We start from the raw sequence: 22122 nt of genomic DNA, 5'->3' as shown, positions 1-22122 counted from the left end.
TGTTTATTCACCACATTACCTTTTATTTAAACCTAAATAATAAAGCCATTGCCAGTTTTTCTGTCAGTTGGCAGGCAGTTTTGGACGCTTTATTAAAAGTTAAAATAAAATAAAAATGAAAATAGTTTTATCCTCCTGCTGACTAGTGTTGTGCTCCTCCCAACCCATTCACACACACATAGATGATTTCGACTATCGGTCTACCATAGAAAGATTGGTACATTTTATATATATATATATATATATATATATATATATATATATATATATATATATATATATGTGTGTGTGTGTGTGTGTGTCTGTGTGTGATGCATTATATACAAGTGTCTTATAACTGAACGTTATTATAAAGTGTTACCTTATTGTAATCTTTAATCAAAATATCTTCCCCTCCTTCTTGTGATGCGTTTACTGGCGTGAGGGCGGGGCAAACTGTCACTCACATGAGATCCACCAATAGCAAACCACAACCATCCAATCATCCAATCAATTCCTAGTGGACAAAATCACGCCGTGCCCCAGTAGCCTTTTCCCTTGGATATGCATCACAATAGGAAAGAATAGACATGCAACTTGCATTTCATGGTGACTTTAAAGTGCACGATCCAACACATTTTTAAAATCTTTTTAACTGCATTTAATCATATCATGTGCCAAGTTACTGCTGCTATGATGCTTCTCCGGAAAGGGAAGGTGGATCAATCACTGTCAGACTTGTCTTCTGATATCTGGAGAGAGTCTCGACTGGCCACATACTGTGTGACATCAGGTAACCCGGATATTATACAGCAGCTCACAGCACTGCGGGAAATGCTCATGTCACTTGCCTCATTCCTGTGCGGAAAGAAACTCACATATAGACTTACGTTTCACTATCCAATCAGTTCTACAGATACAATGAAGTCCCACCAATTCGTTCTCCTTTAACATCCTGTTTGACTCAGAAATACATTACAGAGTTAAGATGGGTTGCATGTGGCATTTCATTGTGACTTTAAATACTTCCTGCTTGAGATGTGTATATGAGGTGATTTATTGTGGCTAAGCAATGCAGCTGCTATAATCCAAAAAGCGTTTATCACATGAATGTGTTTATCAGGATTTTACATTCAACAAGTTGTTTTTATTTACCAAACAATGATTAAAAAATACTGAATAAATGTATTGATCATCGTTAGTTAATATTAGTTATTGCATGAACTAATTAGCCTGGCGTGGTCATACTCAATTCTAGTCAGAGTATGAGTCTGAAAATGCTCCATTGGGCTGTGATTATGGGGCGTGTTTCAACCGAACCAGGAAAGACATCAATTGGATAGACCTACAACCAATCAGAGCAAAGAAGCGACGCATTGTCAAATGTCAACAGAGCTCAACTGCACTGTGTTGCCAAGTCCGCGTTTTTTTCCCCGCGGGTTGTTTTCTATGTCTGCGGGTTGAAGCGACTAATATGTGATATATGGACCCATGAGTGCGAATTTTAAAATAACACACATTTTACCCCCAAACACCATTTTTCCCCCGGAGAACTCCCTGAGAAGCTATTGTTTTGGGCTAGTAGTTGGCGGGTTTTGTTGTAAAAACTTGGCAACCCTGTCTGCACGCACGCTGAAATCAGGCTGGAATACACGATCTTTGCCGGTGTTGTAAAAAAAATTGAATAATTTAATGATACACAGAGTACTTACCCAACATGATCATCATTTCTGAGAGAAACTGTGAAGGTGAATGCATATACAAACAAGCTCTCCGTTTAGGATTCGAAAAAATATAACCCAAGCCCCTTTGATGACGTGCATGATTACGTTACTGTTGATCATCTGTCCATCATCGTCTAAAGCCCGCCCTGATGATTTCATTGGTCCGAACAGTTTCTGTTCGGGGATAATTACTCCTCTATGGAGCAAGGCCAGACCGAACTGCCCGACCTAAAAATGTTGTGGGCGGGGCTAAGTTCGGCTGGCATCCAGGCTATGAACTAATGGGACCTTAGTTTTTTTTTTTTAAATTCCTTTCTATGTAAAGCACTTTGAATTGCCATTGTGTATGAAATGTGCTAAATAAATAAATTTGCCTTGCCTTGCCTTGCCTAAAGTGTTTCTATTTTTTCAGTTTTTGCAAAATTAGGTCACAGTTCCTTTGTAGTCATTACATCATGCAGTTTGAAATGATCAGTGATCTGTATTGTTTGTAAATGTTACCATTCATTTGTCCTCTGGTCGTAATACTCCACATTAGAGCAGGTGCTGAGGCCATTAAATCCACCAACAACAAACAGCCGATCGTCCATAACCTGGAGTTCGGATAATCAAATAACTGTTACTTAAATGAAACATGTTCAGTATGCGACCAGAGAGAATCTTTAAAAACGTTTTGTTTCTGCAGAATCCATATCTCACCTCAATACCGAAGTTGCTGCGTGGGCTGATCATAGATTCAACATCATGCCAGCTGTCAGTGAGAGGGTTGTAGGCCTCTGCGCTTTGCAAACGATTGGCACCATCATAACCACCAACCTTGAAACATAAATGTGCATTGATCTGTTAATATGGCAGCAGCCCCAAAAGGATTTGCACTCATGAATGCACTTCGAGGAGGCCTATCTATTTTTGTACAGTTGATAATACGTCTCATTTAAAAAACGTATTTTATATTGTCATATGTTGCCCTGTACGTGTGTATAATACTCACAGCGTAAACTAGATTCCCATAATTGATCACACCGACACCACTGCGGCGGCTGCTCATGGGAGCGATGAGCGTCCACTGGTTTGTTTCTGGGTTAAATCTCTCAGCTGTGAAGAGATACTCGATCCCAGTAAAACCACCACAGATATAAACCTGCCAGAATCACACAAATGCAAAAGAATTAACACACTGCTAGTGTCCGACATGCTCTTAAAGGTGCAGTGTGTGGTATTTATGAGGATCTATTGACAGAAACGCAATATGATATACCTAACTATGTTTTCAGTGGTGTATAAAGACCTTACACAATGTACCGTTATGTTTTTATTACCTTAGAATGAGCCATTTCTACCTCCGTACACCGTGGGTCCCCTTACATTGAAGACGCCATTTTGCACCGTCATGTTTCTACAGTAGCCCTTAGCGGACAAACTTCTCTACAGAGCGCTAGTCACGATCTGCTCTCTAATGTGCAGATAGTGACTAAATGTTTTTGAAAGCAAAAAAGTTTTTGTCCTGTGTCAGCCACCGTAGCTTCGAAAGGGAGGGGTGACATTTGGGTGATTGCAATTTACAACTTCACCACTAGATGCCACTAAAATCCACACACTGCATCTTTAAACCATCAAGTGTTTGACTTGGGTGAGTGTTCTTACCCTGCCCTGCAGTGAGGTGGCGCTAGCGACACTCCTCAGTTCATTCATGGGCGCCAACATTGTCCACTGGTTGGTGTTTGGATCGTAGCATTCTGTTGTTCTTAGCCGTACGTGTCTATTAATACCACCCATAGCATAAATTAATCCATCCAAAACAGCGACACTAACGTAACATCGCTGTTCATACATGGGGGCCACCTGGTGTGTAATGCACAGACAACACAAAACAAAGCAAGCTTGGTATATGAACAACATTATTGAAATACTGTTGTTGTTTTTTTTGTTGGAAATGTACCATGGTATCACCATACATACCTAAAAGTAAGTACTGTACAGTGTCTTTAAATACTATATAAATATTATAACCAAGTGATACCATAGTATATTTCAAAGTGCCATCTGATAACTTGGGACCATCACAGTAATATTTTGGGCAATATTATGGATGTTTCAAATACAAGTTACATACCCTAACAACATTTCTGATGTTCAAATGTGCATATGATACCCAGAAAAGCGGACTAGGTAGGCCCATACACAGTCAAAAGGCACAATATTTGTTATTAGTAAAAGTAAACAAGTTGATACTCGGATAAGTAACAATGCTCACCTCATGCCAAGTATGCGAGATGGGATCGAACTTCCTCACACTGCTGAAACAGTTCTCGCCATCAAAGCCACCGATACAGTAGACAAACCCATCGAGGAACACTGTACCACTGTAGGCTCTGGGATGCTCATCCTTTTGAGTCACATCGACCCAACAGCCTGCTCTTGCGTCATATGCCTCAATTGCATTGGTGGGATTTCCTATGCTCCACCCTCCAATGGCCAATAGGATCTCAGAGGGCAGGCGTGGGCGTGTCAGTTGGTCTGAAACGGTGGGTCCCTCCATGTGGAGGTCAAAAATGACCCTCATTGCACTAATGAGAATGGCCAAACACGCCTCATTCTCCAACAACAGTGCCTTGTTCCTTACATTACTCATGAAGTACTCTGGTGACATCAACCCCATTCGAACCTGAAGCACAGTGAGAGAAGGGAACCAAATGTGGTCTTTATTATCAATGTCTATGGGGAAATACTTTATGCATAAATTAAAACCCAACTTAGTTTAAGGGGATAGTTTACCCAAAAATGAAAATTCTGGCATTAATTACTTACCCTCATGTCGTCGACACCCGTAAGACCTCCATTCATCTTCGGAACACAAATGAAGATATTTGTGTTTAAATCTGATGGCTCAGACAGGCCTCCATTGACACAAATGTCAGTTCCTCTCTCAAGAGCCATAAAAGGCACTAAAGACGTCATTAAAAGCCCATTTCACTACAGTGGCTCTACAATCATTTTATGAAGCGATGAGAATAGTTTTTGTGTGGAAAAAATAAATAAAAAAATAACGACTTACATAGTGATGGGTCGATTTCAAAACAAAGCTTCGAACCATTATGAATCAGTGTCTCAAATCAGCAGTTCGGGTTGCCAAAGTCACGTGATTTCAGCATTATGGCGGTTTGATACGCGATCCGAATCATAAATCAATAGGTTGATTCATAACCGTTCCAAGGTTTGTTTTGAAATTGGCCCATCACTATATAAGTTGTTATTTATTTATTTTTGCGCACATAAACTATTCTTGTTGTTTCATAAAATGAAGGTATTGTAGAACCACTGTAGTAAGATGGACTTTGTAGCGATGTTTTTAGTGCCTTTATGGGTCTTGAGAGAGGAAATGACTTAATAACGCGTTATCTTTAACGCGTAATTAATTAACGCGTTAAAGTCACGTAATTAATTAATCTTAATTAACGCGTTAAAGTCCCGGCCCTAGTTTATTTATATAGCACATTTCATACACAATGGCAATTCAAAGTGCTTTACATAGAAAGGAATTTAAAAAAAAACCCTAAGGTCCCATTAGTTCATAGCCTGGATGCCAGCCGAACTTAGCCCCGCCCACAACATTTTTAGCTCGGGCGGTTCGGTCTGGCCTCGATCCATAGAGGAGTAATTATCCCCGAACAGAAACTGTTCGGACCAAGGAAATCATCAGGGCGGGCTTTAGACGATGATGGACAGATGATCAACAGTAACGTAATCATGCACGTCATCAAAGGGGCTTGGGTTATATTTGTTCGAATCCTAAACGGAGAACTTGTTTGTATATGCATTCACCATCACAATTTCTCTCAGAAATGATGATCATGTTGGGTAAGTACTCTGTGTATCATTAAATTATTTTATTTTTTTACAACACCGGCAAAGATAGTTCATTCTAGCGTGCGTGCAGACAGGGTTGCCAAGTTTTTACAAAAAAACCCACCAACTACTAGCCCAAAACAATAGCTTCTCGGGGGGGTTGTCCAGAAAAAAAATGGTGTTTGTCGGGTAAAATGTGTTATTTTGGCAAGGTTGCCTGCTAAAATTCGCACTCATAGATCTATATGTCACATAATAGTCGCTTCAACCCGCGGACATAGAAAACAGCCTGCAGAGAAAAACACGGACTTGGCAACACAGTGCAGTTGAGCTCTGTTGACATTTGACAATGCGTCACTTCTTTGCTCTGATTGGTTGTAGGTCTATCCAATTGAGGTCTTTCCTGGTTCGGATGAAACACGCCCCATAATTACAGCCCAATGGATCACTTTCAGACTCATATTCTGACTAGAATTGAGTATAATTACATCAGGCTACCTTTCTTAGCCATCGGATTTTAACTAAAATATCTTCATTTGTGTTCTGAAGATGAATAGAGGTCTTACGGGTGCCAAATGACATGAGGGTAAGTAATCAATGACAGAATTTACACTTTTGGGTGAATTTACCCTTTAAGTTGGAAATTAAACATTATATTGAGTTACTTTTTGGTCTGATAAACAGTAAAGCAAAACTATGATCAATTTGTCTCTATTTTACCTTCGGCAGAAGCTCAGCAATGTGCCCTCTCCTGCTTTCAGGTGAGTGATCAATCCAGCGGAGGACGGCCTCAAAAACCACCTCCTCATTTTTAGCATTCAGCTCATCCTGATCAATCATCTCAACTAGGTGTTCCAGCGAGAGTTTCAGGAACTCCTCAGACTCTTGCTGCACCTCCTCAAAGTGCTGTAGAGCATATCGCTTTGCTTTGCGGTGGAGATTTGAGCAGGAGTAAAACTGCCCTGTGAACATGCAGATGCCAATGCAGTTCTGCAGGCTCAAGTTTGCCTCCAGGAACTTGCAGCAAGCATCCACAAGATCTGAAACTAAAAACTGATCAGCCGCCACCAAGAGCTCTGCCACATTCTCTTCAGAGATGTGGACATTTCCTGCATATGCGTATTTAATGATTAGAGACATGGTGTCTGAGGAGATTCCTTCAATATCATAGGAATGTTTCTCCGCGGAACATTGTGTGGAAAAGAGATCCCTGTGGAACAAATACTATCAATTTCTAAAGATGACACTTCTAAATTAGACATTGTACAATGGTAAAGCATGTTCCCGCATGTCCTTACCTAAAGTAAGGGCTGCAGCCACAAAGGATGATCTTGTGAGCTTTAAACTCTTCGCCATTAACTTTGATAATGACATCTGTGTGCTCGCCCTCTGAACGAACTTCGTCAAAAACATTAAAAGATGTCGCAATGAACTTGTTCTCCATGTTTTCTAGCTTAAAATAAACTTGAACACAAACTAATCAAACACTGATTAAAGTAATGTATTGTTTTAGTGAAATCTCCAAATGCTCAAAAGATTTCTGGAATGGTTGTGACATCATAGTTGAAGTTCAACGTTCTATCTGGTTCAAATCATCACAGCCTTTTAACAGAAAGTTATTATAAATCCAATTAAAATTTAATTAAAACTCATTGGCAATATTGTAAATAAAAATGATGAGCCTTTTATGTTTGAATTTGCTATTAAGGATTTAATCGAATAAAAGCACAAAATGCGTTTTTGACAGAAGAACAGGTGATTCCTACTGTTATTGAGAAAAACTATGCCACTTTCTTTTATTCTCAACATACAATAAACAAAAATAAAAAAATAAAATAGGCCTACCCTTTATGATTTTAAGTTGATATTTCAATAATTTATCAAAACATTTGCTTGTTTATGGTTCTCTGGTGTTGTTTAATAGTCATATGACGTGCCGGTAAGCAAATCAGATATTTCATATTTTTAAAGGGATAGTTCACCCAAAAATGAAAATGTGATGTTTATCTGTTTACCCCCAGGGCATCCAAGATGTAGGTGTGTTAGTTTCTTCACAATTTAATATTTTTAACTCCAACCATTGCACTGTGCCCATCATATGATGCATGTCAATGGGGTGTTATATTTTTATTTTTATGAGAGACAGTTTGAGAGTAAAAACACACCGATATACGAATCCATATTAAACCCGTGGCTCGTGGTGACACATTGATGTCTTAAAGGGTTAGTTCACTCAAAAATGTAATTGATGTCATTAACTCCTCACCCTCATGTTGTTCCACACCTGTAAGACCTCCGTTCATCTTCAGACACAGTTTAAGATATTTTATATTTAGTCCGAGAGCGTATACAAGTGTATGCACACTATACTGATTGTGTTCAATCCTCAAATGAAGATTCAAACGGTCATGAATCAGCGGATTGATTCATGTTTCCTGATCGCATGTCAAACTGCTGAAATCACGTACATTGGCAATCCGAATCATGAATCAATACGTTAATTCATGACCGTTTGAATAAATGGGAGCATTTTGTGCTCAAGCTATGTCTTTCAAACCCTCTGGCGCTAGCAACAGTTCATATTTTTCTTTGCTTTTAGCTAATAATTCTTTTTGAATTAATAGTCTAGAAACCACTTTTAAATAGTGTTGCCCATACTTGTTCAAACTCGTCCATGACCTTTCAAAAGACCAAACCAAATTTGGGTGAGATGTTATTCAGACATTATCAGTCAAAAAGATCTTTGTGAGATAGTCAACCGTTCCCATGGGACACAATGAATGAAAGAATGATGGTGTAGAGTTAATAAAGCAAGTGACGACACATGTTTGAACTGACATGACAAAGTCTATGGTGATTTCATACAGAAAAATGGCATACAGATGGAATTCACCTCAGTTTTTGTCATACAAATTCAAAAGAAAACATAAAATGAATGCTATCACACAATTTATTATAGGTTTGCTATCTTGCTAACTATCTAATTTCAAGGCAAGTTTTCTGGATATCTAAGGTAATAGTAAGATATAATAATAATAATAATAATAATAATAATAATAATAATAATAATAATAATAATAGATTTTATTTATAATGCACTTTTCATTCCGAAGAATCTCAAAGTGCAACAAAGGGGGAAAAAAATAACATGTTCACTGATGGTGAACAGAAACAGAGCTGATGGTGAACAGAAACATAGCTGATGGTGAACAGAAACAGAGCTGATGGTGAACAGAAACATAGCTGATGGTGAACAGAAACAGAGCTGATGGTGAACAGAAACAGAGCTGATGGTGAACAGAAACAGAGCTGATGGTGAACAGAAAACAGAGCTGATGGTGAACAGAAACATAGCTGATGGTGAACAGAAACAGAGCTGATGGTGAACAGAAACAGAGCTGATGGTGAACAGAAAACAGAGCTGATGGTGAACAGAAACAGAGCTGATGGTGAACAGAAACAGAGCTGATGGTGAACAGAAAACAGAGCTGATGGTGAACAGAAACAGAGCTGATGGTGAACAGAAAACAGCTGATGGTGAACAGAAAACAGCTGATGGTGAACAGAAAACAGAGCTGATGGTGAACAGAAAACAGAGCTGATGGTGAACAGAAACAGTGCTGATGGTGAACAGAAAACAGCTGATGGTGAACAGAAAACAGCTGATGGTGAACAGAAAACAGAGCTGATGGTGAACAGAAAACAGAGCTGATGGTGAACAGAAACAGTGCTGATGGTGAACAGAAAACAGCTGATGGTGAACAGAAAACAGCTGATGGTGAACAGAAAACAGAGCTGATGGTGAACAGAAAACAGAGCTGATGGTGAACAGAAACAGTGCTGATGGTGAACAGAAAACAGCTGATGGTGGAAGTCTCTGTTAGCTCCGCAGCACACTGTGGTCCACTCCATGTTTTAAATTTCTCCCAGCGGCAGTGTCCTGATGACATCGCAGAGGCACGACAGCTGAAGACCAGGTGATGGGTCTTCATGACGATTCAAACGTCATGAAGCTATAATATATATGATATAGTTGTTTTAGTGGGAAGAATTTATGTAAAACGAAAAGGAATAATCTAAACATAAGAAGACTATTTTGTTTACTTTAGTTAAATACTTAAACTTCTCCAAATGTTGTCCCAATTTTCCAAAATAAAACAAATTACATTAACAACCTTCATATGAACAAACAATTTTAGACTAAATATCCTAGTTTACACTGTAACAAGATTATGTGGTACTAACATATTTAACTAATATTAAAGTAATATATTCTCAGAGGAAAAACAAAACTTGAAAATCTTGTTTTTGACAGTTTAATGCATTATTTAACACACACACACAAACACACACACACACACGCATGCACGCACGCACACACACACACAGAGAGAACATGGACACGGATGATTTGCGATATACAAAAGCCCCCCTTCTTTACCTAGTTTGAAGAGACATTGTCACCTGGCTGTGAGCGACAGACTTTTCTGATCTCCTCTCGTTTTTGCTCCTAAAAAATAACGAAAAGGAATCGGACCAGAAAAAACAACAGTATTCGGAGGCAAGTTTTTGGTTAAACGTCAATATAACACTTCTAAAAGTGAACATTCCTGGTTCACATGTTCTTATTGCAGTGATAGATTATAGTGTTTATGACACCCTGTTGAGTTTATTAATGTCTTTTATCATTTGTTTCTAACTAGATCTTTAGATCATCTGAGGGATTTGACTGAATCAAGATGCTGCTGATCATTGAAGCTCTTCTCATTTTAGCTGCTCTGGGACAGGTAAGCTTGTGTTCTAGTATGAATATTACAGACATGAATACTGATGATGTGATCATTATGATTTCTGTTGCTGCAGGATCAAAGAGCTGCTGTTAAAGGACAGATATTTCCATTGGATATGGCAGTGAATTCTGTTGATAATCAATATGACGGCTGTAGAGATTACATGGCAGACCTGGTGAAGACAAAATATCTAGAGGAGGAAAAATCTACCTCGGATGAATTTAAAAAGACTTGGCAAGAAGCTGAAGAGAATGCAAAGGAACCAGAGGATAACTTACAGCAGATTCATTCAGTCGCCATTCATGTGTACACTAACAAAGACTCTAAAGTGTACAGTAATTTCACAAGTGCCACTCGTACTGGCAAAGAAAAGTACAAAGACAAGACTTTCAAATGGTATTCACTTCACTTTCTGTTAACAGAGGCATTACAGATTCTGAAGAAAACACAAAACAGATGCTATGTAACTTACCGTGGTACAAATGTTAAGTTTGATGTCCAGAACACAGAGGTCCGTCTGAGCTCATTTTCATCCTCATCGCTTGATCGTAAAGTAATACAGGGTTTTGGAAATGAATCTTGTTTTGAAATCTACACTTGTGAAGGTGCTAATTTGACAAAATATTCAAAGTATCCTGATGAGAAAGAGGTGCTGATTCCTCCATATGAGACGTTTAAAGTCACTGCTGTCAAAAACAGAACAGATCAGCCAGATCTCTGGTGTGAGACTGTGTTTGTGTTGAATAGCACTGGAAAAACAAGTGACCTGAACTGTGTTTTGCTTAACAGTGGAAACCATGCTGCTTACTTTAATGGTTTACTAATTTTGCCATTATTATTTTGCCAAGTGTTTACCTGCTAACCAGTTAAACATTTTTTTCATCATAGTTTGAAGTGCTTGCTGTGCTTAATTGAAGGGACAGTTTGATAAGATTTAGTAGTGATGGTAGAAAATATGTTTTTGAAACGTTTAATTTTAAACTTTTTTTCTCAATGTGTTGATTCAGTTCAAAACATTTTTATTCTCTTCTATTTTACATTCCAGATGTATATGTATGTATGATTACATTTTTTTAAGTTACATGTTACGCCTTACATTTTTACATTTTACAACTTGTCTTGTTTCATGACACACATAGTAATTTTTTTATGAAATGTTACAACCTGCCCTATAGGTGGGGGGACTCAAACAAGAGGCAAGTCAGAAAATGCTTATGTGACAGTTTAATAATAAAAAAAGATAAACTAAAATATTGTTTAAATAAAATGAATTTATTCACTTACTCATTTGGGTACACGAGAACGAACAAACAACAAAACAAAGTCAGCAAAAACCAGATAAATAGTTTAACAAACACACACACATACACACACACACACACACACACACACACACACACACACACATATATATATATATATATATATATATATATATATATATATATATATATATATATAGATATATATATCTGGTTCCCTTATCGAGGGAACTCGCACTGCGTCGGAACGCTGCGAGAGCACCTCTGCGTGACCGTGTCATGAAGCACTCGTGAAATCAGTCCAATGGCATGACGGGACGTCATAGGCGGGTGACGTCATTGACCAGGAAACTATAAAGCACCCCTGACCCAAACAATGTCAGCTTCTGATGTCTTCACAGGCGCTCTGTGTGAAACTGTCTTTGTCTATTTATTGTTGTTTGTCCAAAAAAAAAAAAAATGCATATAGACATATAATGGCGAGCAGACAGCATTTTTGATCGTGTGTTCCTCCCTGCCCTCGCTTCACTACAAGTAGGGATACACGCGATTAATGTGTTGTTTGTTTGGAGTGGTGAATGCTGCACGGTCAGCTCTAGAAAAAAAGGAGCTGACAGTGTTCATTCATAAAATTCCTGATGTGCAATATGCCCTACCGTGAGTATCTTCATCTCGAGGGGAGAAAGTCAACAAAGATTCTTGATTTGATCTCGGATCTCGCGTTTGCCGAGGCAGCGTGTAGTCACGGGGTTGAGTCTGGTGGCTCAGATCGCGCGTTTGCAGAGGTGGCGTGTAGATCACGGGTCTGCATCTATAATAAGAATCTGATTGCTACAGATCGCGGCTCAGATCTCGCATTTGCTGAGGCAATGTGTAGATTATGGGTGTAGATAATGGGCAGCATATGCTTGGGGAATTGAGCAGACGGGAATTTCCCTTTCTCCCTCTCTTATGATCGTGTGCAAACTAAGTAGCCTATGTGTTTGCAGACTATGTCTATGGTAGACCAAGTTTAGTAAATGTTTTCTGATTAAATACTCATCAGTTGATGTCAGTATTAACACTGTATTCAGCGTCTCTTCCAAACCGTTTTTACTTGCCTGTTTGATATGTGGCTGCATTTAATTTTGATGAGTTAATTATAAATACTTTTCGGAAGTTTATCAGTATTAAAACATAATATTCAGCCTCTCATTCAGACCGTTTTTTACTTGTCTGGTTGATATTTGGCTGCGTTTAATTCCTAGGATTTAAATGTTAAATACTTTTCGGAAGTTTATCTATATTAATAGCTATAATAGGCCTATATTCAGCCTTTCATCCAGACCATGTTAACTTGTCTGGTTGATATTTGGCTGCATTTGATTCTGAGGATTTAAATGATAAGTACTTTTCAGAAGATTATCTTTATTAAAACATTATATTCAGCCTTTTATCCATACCGTTTTTACTTGTCTGGTTGATATTTGGCAGCATATAATTCTGAGGAGTTAAATGATAAATACTTTTTAGAAGATTATCTGTCTTAATACTTTATATTCAGCCTTTCATCCAAACCGTTTTTACTTGTCTGGTTGATATTTGGCTGCATTTGATTCTGAGGAATTAAATGATAAATACTATCCACTATATTCAGCCTTTCATACAGACTGTTTTTACTTGTCTTGTTGATATTTGACTGCATTAAAAATCTGATGGCAGTCCCCTTCGGAGTGGGTCGGTGTTCACCGCATTACACGGTGCCCGTCCCCCTTCGGTGCCATCAGGGGGTCGGTCTGCCAAACCTGCCACCTCTGGTGCTTCAGGGCTCAGCGGTCTTCAGCGAGCACACATCGACATTGTCCGCCCGGAAACGTAGCAGCAAGGGGAAGCTCGCGCGGCTCAAAGAGGGTCAGTTCGGTTGCTCCCTGCCGGTGCGCCATTTCAGGATACTGAGCTGACCGCTCAACAAATACCAGAGGCTGGCCTTAACCCTTTAACTGTCACCCCCGTTTTTGAGAATAGTCATGAAAATGCACTATCCAAACTTAAAAGGCTGTAATTCAAGAATGGTTTGGAATATAGACTTAAGTTTGGTCTTGATTTAAAGAAGACAATCAGCAGATTATTGCTGAAGTGAAAGCATTTCAAAATATGAAAGAATGAAAAAGTTATGGAAGTTTAAATTTACTGAAAATGAAAAATACAGTACTAAATATTTTTTATTTTATATAAAATATATATTTTTCAAAAAATGTTTTACTCTAAAATTACTATAAAATCAAAGGCATATGTCTAACCAAGTTGTGTTCCAAATTTGATGTTGATATCACAAAAATTGAAGTCCCCATGAGATTTTGTTTAGGCGCTATACCAAAAATAGCCACCGGGTGTCATTCAATTTCCATTGATTGTTTTTTTGATGCATTTTCCTGTAAATTTCTGTCCAAATATCTCTTCCATCACAAAACAGTCACCACATATGGAACCTTGAGACTCAGACCTTTCCAATGATATGTGTTTTGTCAAGATTAGAAAAGATTTTGATTATAAAGTAGTTAAAATACATTTCGTAATATGAAACATGACACTGCCCACTAGGGGAGGAACCCGCTAGAAGAAATTAGAGTACCGTTTCCATGGTAACGCAACGTCTGATTTCAAAACGGTTTTCACAGGATGAATTTTGAGTTCGTAAGCTTTCGAATGATACCTAATTTATGATAATTACTAAAATATATGATACGAAAAAAAGGCAATCAAAAAAAGAGCGCCGTGAATATCCCCGTATATTCACGAAGTGCGTGGATGCAACTCTGGCTCCTCTGAGACTCCAGGGCATCCGTGTTCTGAACTATAGAGAGAATTGACGATTCAAACTAGCGGTTCAGCATCGAGGTGCTGTTCTCACTCACATGAAAGTGTCGGGTTGAGGCTAAACGACAAGAAAGTGTTTTATCTCCAATACAGAGTACCACATTTCTAGGCGTAGTTTGGGATTCGAAGACCCTGAAGGCTTATCTAATGCCCGCTCGGGTAGAAGCCATTCTCATAGCCATAAATAAGGTAAAGACTAGGCCAGTCACTTACTGTGAAACAGTTTTAGAGACTGTTAGGTCTGATGGCAGCAGCGTCCAATGTGATAACTTTTGGCCTGCTGTACATGAGTCCCTTGCAGTAGTGGCTCAAGACCAAGGGGTTCTCCCCGAGGAGAAATCCTTTTTTTGCATGATCATGGTCACGCTGCAATGCCTCCGTGCCCTGATTATGTGGAAGAAGCATTGGTCTCTGTCCCAAGGATCGGTGTCGCTGATGCTAACGACGGACGCATTCCTCACCGGCTGGGGGGCAATCATGAGTAAATCATGGAGCAGATTTCCTGTCAGGCAGGGATTGACACCTGGGAAGTGGAGACTTATCCAGCCCCTCTGGGGTTGCCATGGTGCAGACTTGGCCGAGGCTGTGTCTGTATACCTTTCCCCTGGTGGTGCTGCTCCCAGGAGTTCTGGATAGAGACACCGGGACGAGGTTTTGTCTCATTCTGGTCGGACATACATTAGAACATAGGTCTCTCCTAGACAGCCCTCCGGGGGATATTCCTGTCAGGAGGGATCTTCTTTTCCAAGGGATGGGGTCAATATTTCAACCCCACCCAGAGTTATGGAAACTGTGGGCTTGGCTTCTGAGGGGGCCCAGCTCATAGATTCAGGTCTTTCCACTGAGGTGTAGGGATTTGTATGCCATTGTAATTGCAGCACATGTATCTTATGTGCATTTAAGAAAACCACTTGCTCACAAATATTGCTCACAAATATTACATACCAGACTAAAAAGCTCCCATAGCTTCCATAGTCGCCTTTGGATTTTTGCTTACTCAGTTGGGGACAGTTAAATTTTAACTATATTGAAAAGAACGATTTTCTTTCTTAAATGCGTCATAAATGGCACTTCAGCCATTTTTTTAAATAATAAAAAAGAGACGCTGCTAGTTGAAATCGAATTTGGATATTGGCACGGAGAAAAACGTAACATTACTACTGGCGTGACGTAACTGAAGTGCATGACAAAATAAATCACATTTAAAATAATTATTGAAGAATTGTTAAATGCTAGAAAATAGTATTTTATATATATATATATATATATATATATATATATATATATATATATATATATATATATATATATATATATATATATATATATATATATCTGGCAGGATGGGTGTCACATGTCTGTCCAGTCTTGTTTTGCACATGGTTTTTTGGTATGTATCTGGGCCATGTGCTCTTATCTTCTGTCTGGGTACCTCCCTTCTTGTTATCACACACACACACACACACACACACACACACACACACACACACACACACACACACACGCACACACACACACACACACACACACACACACACACACACACACACACACACACACACACACACACACACACACACACACACACAGTGACTTTTCTGATCTCCTCTCGTTTTTGCTCCTAAAAAATAACGAAAAGGAATCTGACCAGAACAAACGACAGTATTCGGAGGCAAGTTTTTGGTTAAAGATCAATATAACACTTCTAAAAGTGAACATTCCTGGTTCACATGTTCTTATTGCAGTGATAGATTATAGTGTTTATGACACCCTGTTGAGTTTGTTAATGTCTTTTATCATTTGTTTCTAACTAGATCTTTAGATCATCTGAGGGATTTGACTGAATCAAGATGCTGCTGATCATTGAAGCTCTTCTCATTTTAGCTGCTCTGGGACAGGTAAGCTTGTGTTCTAGTATGAATATTACAGACATGAATACTGATGATGTGATCATTATGATTCCTGTTGCCATGCAGGATCACAGAGCTGCTGCTGCTGTTGGAGTAAGGATATTTCCATTGGATATGGCAGAGAAATCTGTTGATAATCAATATGACGGCTGTAGAGATTACATGGCAGACCTGGTGAAGACAAAATATCTAGAGGAGGAAAAATCTACCTCAGCTGAATTTAAAAAGACTTGGCAAGAAGCTGAAGATAATGCAAAGGAACCAGAGGATAACTTACAGCAGATTCATTCAGTCGCCATTCATGTGTACACTAACAAAGACTCTAAAGTGTACAGTAATTTCACAAGTGCCACTCGTACTGGCAAAGAAAAGTACAAAGACAAGACTTTCAAATGGTATTCACTTCACTTTCTGTTAACAGAGGCATTACAGATTCTGAAGAAAACACAAAACAGATGCTATGTAACTTACCGTGGTACAAATGTTAAGTTTGATGTCCAGAACACAGAGGTCCGTCTGAGCTCATTTTCATCCTCATCGTTTGATCGTAAAGTAATACAGGGTTTCGGAAATGAATCTTGTTTTGAAATCTACACTTGTGAAGGGGCTAATTTGACCAAATTTTCAAAGTATCCTGATGAGAAAGAGGTGCTGATTCCTCCATATGAGACATTTAATGTCACTGCTGTCAAAAACAGAACAGATCAGCCAGATCTCTGGTGTGAGACTGTGTTTGTGTTGAATAGCACTGGAAAAACAAGTGACCTGAACTGTGTTTTGCTTAACAGTGGAAACCATGCTGCTCACTTTAATGGTTTACTAATTTTGCCATTATTATTTTGCCAAGTGTTTACCTGCTAACCAGTTAAACATATATTGTTATCATAGTTTGAAGTGCTTGTTGTGCTTAACTGAAGGGACAGTTTTATAAAATTTAGTAGTGATGGTAGAAAATGTTTTTGAAACGTTTAATAAAAAAAAATCTCAATGTGTTGATTCAGTTCAAAACAATTTTTTTTTCTCCCATTTTACATTCCAGATGTATGATACGTCTGTATGATGTATTATTACATTTTTGATGTTACATGTTACACCTTACATTTTTACATTTTACAACTTGTCTTGTTTCATGACACACATTGTAATTTTTTTATGAAATGTTACAACCTGCCCTATAGGTGGGGGGACTCAAACAAGAGGCAAGTCAGAAAATGCTTATGTGACAGTTTAATAAATAAGAAAAGATAAACTAAAATATATATATATATATATATATATCTGGTTCACTATCTTTGTGGGGACTCTCCATAGACGTAATGGTTTTTATACCGTACAAACTGTACATTCTATCCCCCTACACTGCCCCTAAATCTACCTATCACAGGAAACATTCTGCATTTGTACTTTCAAAAAAATAAAATAAAATAATCATCCTGCATGATTTATAAGCCCTTTGAAAAGTGGGGACCGGTGGCTGGATCCCACAATATAGGTGATCTCAGGTTTTACTATTTTCCATAGGAGTAATGGATTTCATTCTGTACAAACCGTATTTTCTATCCCCCTACACTGCCCCTGCCTAAACTAAACCTACCCATCACAGGAAACATTCTGCATTTTTACTTTCTCAAAAAAACTCATTATGTGTGATTTATAATAAGATATATATTCCTCATGGGGACCTAAAAATGTCCCCACTAGGACAAGGATTTCGGATATTGCCATCTTTGTGGGGACATTTTGTCATTTTGACACTCACTCTTCCCTCCGCACACAAATTAGAAGACATAGATGGAGAAGTAATGTTTCTAATTCAGTTTGGTTAAAAGAACATTAATATTTTCTGTATGTTTGTGGAACTTTTTTGTTTTGTTTTATCAAAAGATTGTGTTCCTGAAACATTCTTTCAATTAATTGATGAAGTTTTTTACAGGAAGTTTCCATATGGGAATTTGATATGGACAATTCCAAAAACAGCATTACCAGCTTCACGTTTTATTGACCGGTTTGACTTTATTTCCAATATATATATATGCACAAGTCCTTTTTCTGTATATGAAATCACAGAGGTTTAGTTGTTGATGTTTTATGGAATGTTTTGTTTAAAGTCACCATTATGGGGATCAGTGTTTGCTTTAGTCGGACTCTTGACCCTTGACTATTTAATGTTAGTTTTTTATTATGTAACTGTGTGTTTATAAAACACAGTTGTTATGTTGAAAAAGCCAAGCAAAAAATACTGTCAGGAATCAGTCTGATCGCATCCAGCATCTGAACTTTGATTGTATGGGTGATTTGTAATTGATTTATGTTTATGATTACTATTTTGATTTGTGATTTTGCACCATACGGTTCAGCATTATTTTAATCAGATAATCTAAAGGATTTTGAAAAAAAGATTGTGATATTTTGAACACATGATTTTATTAAACTTACTTAGACATTAATATTCATTGTACAAAACATAAACAACGATGACATGTTTCATGCCACATTGTCTTATGAATCGAGTTGTGTAGTACCCACTTTTAAATTTTGTTCAAAAATTGTTTTCAGTTATGAGTTATGAGTACTTTTAACTTATTTCAGTTGAGTTCACAAAAAACGAAATACATTGCAGTTAAGTAGATAAGTGAATATTTAAGTGATAAGTGAAGATTAGTGATGAACACCTGCTGTTAACAAGCAGAATCACTGAAGGAAAGAAACACATAAACTACTACTGACTTCAGCCACAGCATTAGATGAAATCATCTGAAGATAAAAGACGACAATACATCTCTTAAGATCTTAGCAGAGAAGGATTAAACAACTTCACAAACAGCATTACCAGCTTCACTTATTACTCACCAGATATACTTTATTTCCGTCATGCGTCTACAAAAGTTCTTATTGAGAATCAGCTGAGGTTTAGATGTTGATGATTTACTAAGTTTTATAAAACACTTTGTTATGAAGCAAAAGTCCAAAGAAAATATGATCAGGCGTTGATGGTTTTGGTAATATTTGAATTCAATTATCTAATTTTCATTTAGTATATATAACTGTTAGGCTTTACTGTGTGTGAAGAAATGTCATATGTTTGCAATGCTTTGTTGTTCTATACATGAAGCCCTGAATGCACTTGTACAGAGGTTTCAACACCACCTACTGGTTTTTGACAGAAATTATCTTTTTATACCATAGCCTATAATGATTTATATCTCTTTACATATCATTAGGAACTGCATTAAAATTCATTCATATCATTGGTGTGTTTGGCCTCATAACTGCTCCCTGCAGCTATATTTACAAATTTGTAGTATCAGTAATACTGTCCATATACTGACTCATTTACTGTCACACTTAATGAGACTGAACTGATTGATGTGTTTGTGTCTCCTGCAGGAATCTGGAGTAAAAGATCCACATTTACATTATCAGAATCTGCTCATCACAATGTCTCTCTTGTTTTCTGCCAGTACTGACACGACAGGCACGACTCTGCACTGAGGTCTCCATGAATGGAATGAATATTATTCATGAATCTTTCTCATAAGACAAGCTGTAATGTTTATTTCCATGAATACTTTTTAAAGAAGCTTTGTCCTGCTTGATTTATATTTTGTTGTTTTCTGTTCTCCAATTACTCTGGTGTCCGTCTAGTTTGCAGTGTAGATGTCATATTTTAACTGCTAATATGCTAATGGATTTTTCTCTATTTAAAGGATTCAGCTAACAGAGAGCATTCTCATAATGTTGCCTATCTGGCAAAGACCTCTCAAAATGACGAACAAACATTCTCTCAGCTTGAGAGGTTCTGCAAAGAAGAATGGTAGAAATTGCCCAAAAATAGGTGTGCCAAGCTTTTAGCATTATAATCAAAATACTTGAGGCTGTAATTGGTGCCAAAGGGGCTTCAACAAAGTATTGAGCAAATAATGATGTACATGTGAATTTATTTATTTATTTATTTATTTTGCAACAAACTTTCACGTTGTCATTATGGGGTATTGTTTGTAGATTTTTTTTGGGAAATAATTAATTTAATCCATTTTGGAATAAGGCTGTAACATAAAATGTGGAAAAAGTGAAGCACTGTGAATACTTTCCAGATGCACTGCAAATAATGTATTATTATTTTAATCAAGTGATGATTGAGCATTAGTGAAAACGTCTCGGTTACGTATGTAACCCTCGTTCCCTGAAGGAGGGAACGGAGACGTACGTCAGAACTGAACCGACGAATGGGATCTTACTTTAGAGACCAATCCTACTTCGAGCATCTAACAACGAGCCAATGAAATTTGGCATGCGATCACGCATTCCACGCTCCGCCCCGCAGCGCGGGTATAAATAGGAAGTGGAATGGTAGATCAGCGCTTTTCCTACTGAGGAGCCGAAAGGTGACCGGACTCCCAGCGGAAGCACAGCATCTGGCGACGGGACGTACGTCTCCGTTCCCTCCTTCAGGGAACGAGGGTTACATACGTAACCGAGACGTTCCCTTTCAGTCGGTCACGTTCGACGTACGTCAGAACTGAACCGACGAATGGGATCCCTATGGAAAACGCCAGGATGCTGGCCCTTCCAGCGTCCTGCTTGAGCGCACTGCACCGTCTAGTATGGTACGGAAGTCAGGGCTCCAAGCAGGGAGTACAGTCACTGCTGTTTCTGCAAGACCCACTCAGAATGACTATTGGATAACGCTGGGAAAGCGTGCCTACCTCGACTTGAGAGAGAGGGTACGCTGCGGGGCCACGTCCTTCAGGGAAGGAGAGGTGGCAGAATACACATAAGGACTAACCTGGCAGGGTAGTGCAACATATGGCAGTCTCTGGGGTGGTTCCAGCCTGATTGAAGGGGGGAAAGAACACGCCCAGAGACGACAGAGCGGGCTCTGTCGAGGGAAAGACACGGGGCTAGCCCGAAGGGTAGCTGATACCGTGGAAGAATACACATATGGGGTTGCCGTGAGGGAACCGCTACATATGGAACCCAGCCTACAGCCACGTTTCACAAGCATACGGGTGCAGGCCTGGCGTCAGACGGTCCGCAACGTCTGACACCGGAGGGGTGACGGAGGAGCTCGACAGGGTTAGCCGGTTTCCCGGGGAACACAACTGGAGACAATAGACGCACGTATCCGGCCCAGAGGGCGGGAGTGGCGTTTCGCAAGCCGACACTTAGAACGGGCACTTAGCGCTCCTGGCCACTGGGGGCGAGGATGCGGGAAGATACCGGCTCTACACGTAAGCTATAGAATCTAGCAAACGTGTTAGGTGTCGCCCAGCCCGCAGCTCTACATATGTCTGTCAGCGAGGCGCCTTGCGCCAGCGCCCAGGAAGAAGCAACACTCCGAGTGGAGTGAGCTCTTACACCGAACGGGCAAGGCACGTCTTGGGACTGGTAGGCCAAGACTATAGCATCCACTATCCAGTGGGCTAACCTCTGCTTGGAGACAGCCTTTCCCTTCTGCTGGCCTCCGTAACAGACGAAGAGTTGCTCTGAGGTCCGAAGGCCTTGGGTCCGGTCAACGTAAGCGCGAAGAGCGCGGACCGGACACAGCAAAGCCAGGGCTGGGTCTGCCTCCTCCGAAGGCAGCGCTTGCAGGTTCACCACCTGATCCCGGAAGGGAGTGGTAGGAACCTTGGGCACATATCCGGGCCGGGGTCTCAGGACGACGTGAGAGTTACCTGGCCCGAACTCTAGGCACGATTCGTTGACCGAAAGTGCATGCAGGTCCCCTACCCTCTTGATCGAGGCCAATGCCGTC

The 22122-nt window shown here is 39.2% G+C and overlaps 3 protein-coding genes and 1 long non-coding RNA gene across 5 annotated transcripts; 2 read left to right on the top strand and 2 right to left on the bottom strand.

Annotated features, from left to right (window-relative positions):
* Window positions 1-576: 576 nt before the first annotated feature.
* On the bottom strand, window positions 577-8572 carry LOC137092366 (kelch-like protein 10). Its single transcript, XM_067456635.1, has 8 exons — window positions 6848-8572; window positions 6270-6759; window positions 3958-4368; window positions 3348-3545; window positions 2695-2844; window positions 2403-2519; window positions 2205-2296; window positions 577-837 (listed from the first exon to the last, which is right to left on the bottom strand). Exons 1-8 carry the CDS (start codon window positions 6991-6993, stop codon window positions 702-704), a joined length of 1740 nt encoding a protein of 579 aa, XP_067312736.1. The 5' UTR covers window positions 6994-8572; the 3' UTR covers window positions 577-701.
* Window positions 8573-8618: 46 nt separating this feature from the next.
* On the bottom strand, window positions 8619-10948 carry LOC137092406 (uncharacterized). Its single transcript, XR_010908273.1, has 3 exons — window positions 10812-10948; window positions 9991-10059; window positions 8619-9562 (listed from the first exon to the last, which is right to left on the bottom strand). It is a non-coding gene; the product is annotated as an uncharacterized lncRNA (long non-coding RNA).
* On the top strand, window positions 10074-11202 carry LOC137092339 (NAD(P)(+)--arginine ADP-ribosyltransferase 2-like). Its single transcript, XM_067456622.1, has 2 exons — window positions 10074-10336; window positions 10413-11202. Exons 1-2 carry the CDS (start codon window positions 10289-10291, stop codon window positions 11199-11201), a joined length of 837 nt encoding a protein of 278 aa, XP_067312723.1. The 5' UTR covers window positions 10074-10288; the 3' UTR covers window position 11202.
* Window positions 11203-15795: 4593 nt separating this feature from the next.
* On the top strand, window positions 15796-17363 carry LOC137092323 (NAD(P)(+)--arginine ADP-ribosyltransferase 2-like). 2 transcript variants are annotated; one of them, XM_067456606.1, is made up of 3 exons: window positions 15796-16129; window positions 16272-16355; window positions 16434-17363. In XM_067456606.1, exons 2-3 carry the CDS (start codon window positions 16308-16310, stop codon window positions 17226-17228), a joined length of 843 nt encoding a protein of 280 aa, XP_067312707.1. In that variant the 5' UTR covers window positions 15796-16129; window positions 16272-16307; the 3' UTR covers window positions 17229-17363. The 2 variants fall into 2 exon arrangements, with proteins under 2 accessions (XP_067312707.1, XP_067312715.1); XM_067456614.1 differs by having other exon boundaries at window positions 15796-16355.
* The last annotated feature ends 4759 nt before the right edge of the window (window positions 17364-22122 follow it).

This window comes from Pseudorasbora parva, chromosome 2 (assembly GCF_024679245.1).
Source record: "Pseudorasbora parva isolate DD20220531a chromosome 2, ASM2467924v1, whole genome shotgun sequence".
Lineage (NCBI taxonomy): Eukaryota > Metazoa > Chordata > Actinopteri > Cypriniformes > Gobionidae > Pseudorasbora > Pseudorasbora parva.
The sequence above is the reverse complement of the archived record's forward strand: the minus strand, read 5'-3'. Positions and strand labels throughout refer to the sequence as shown.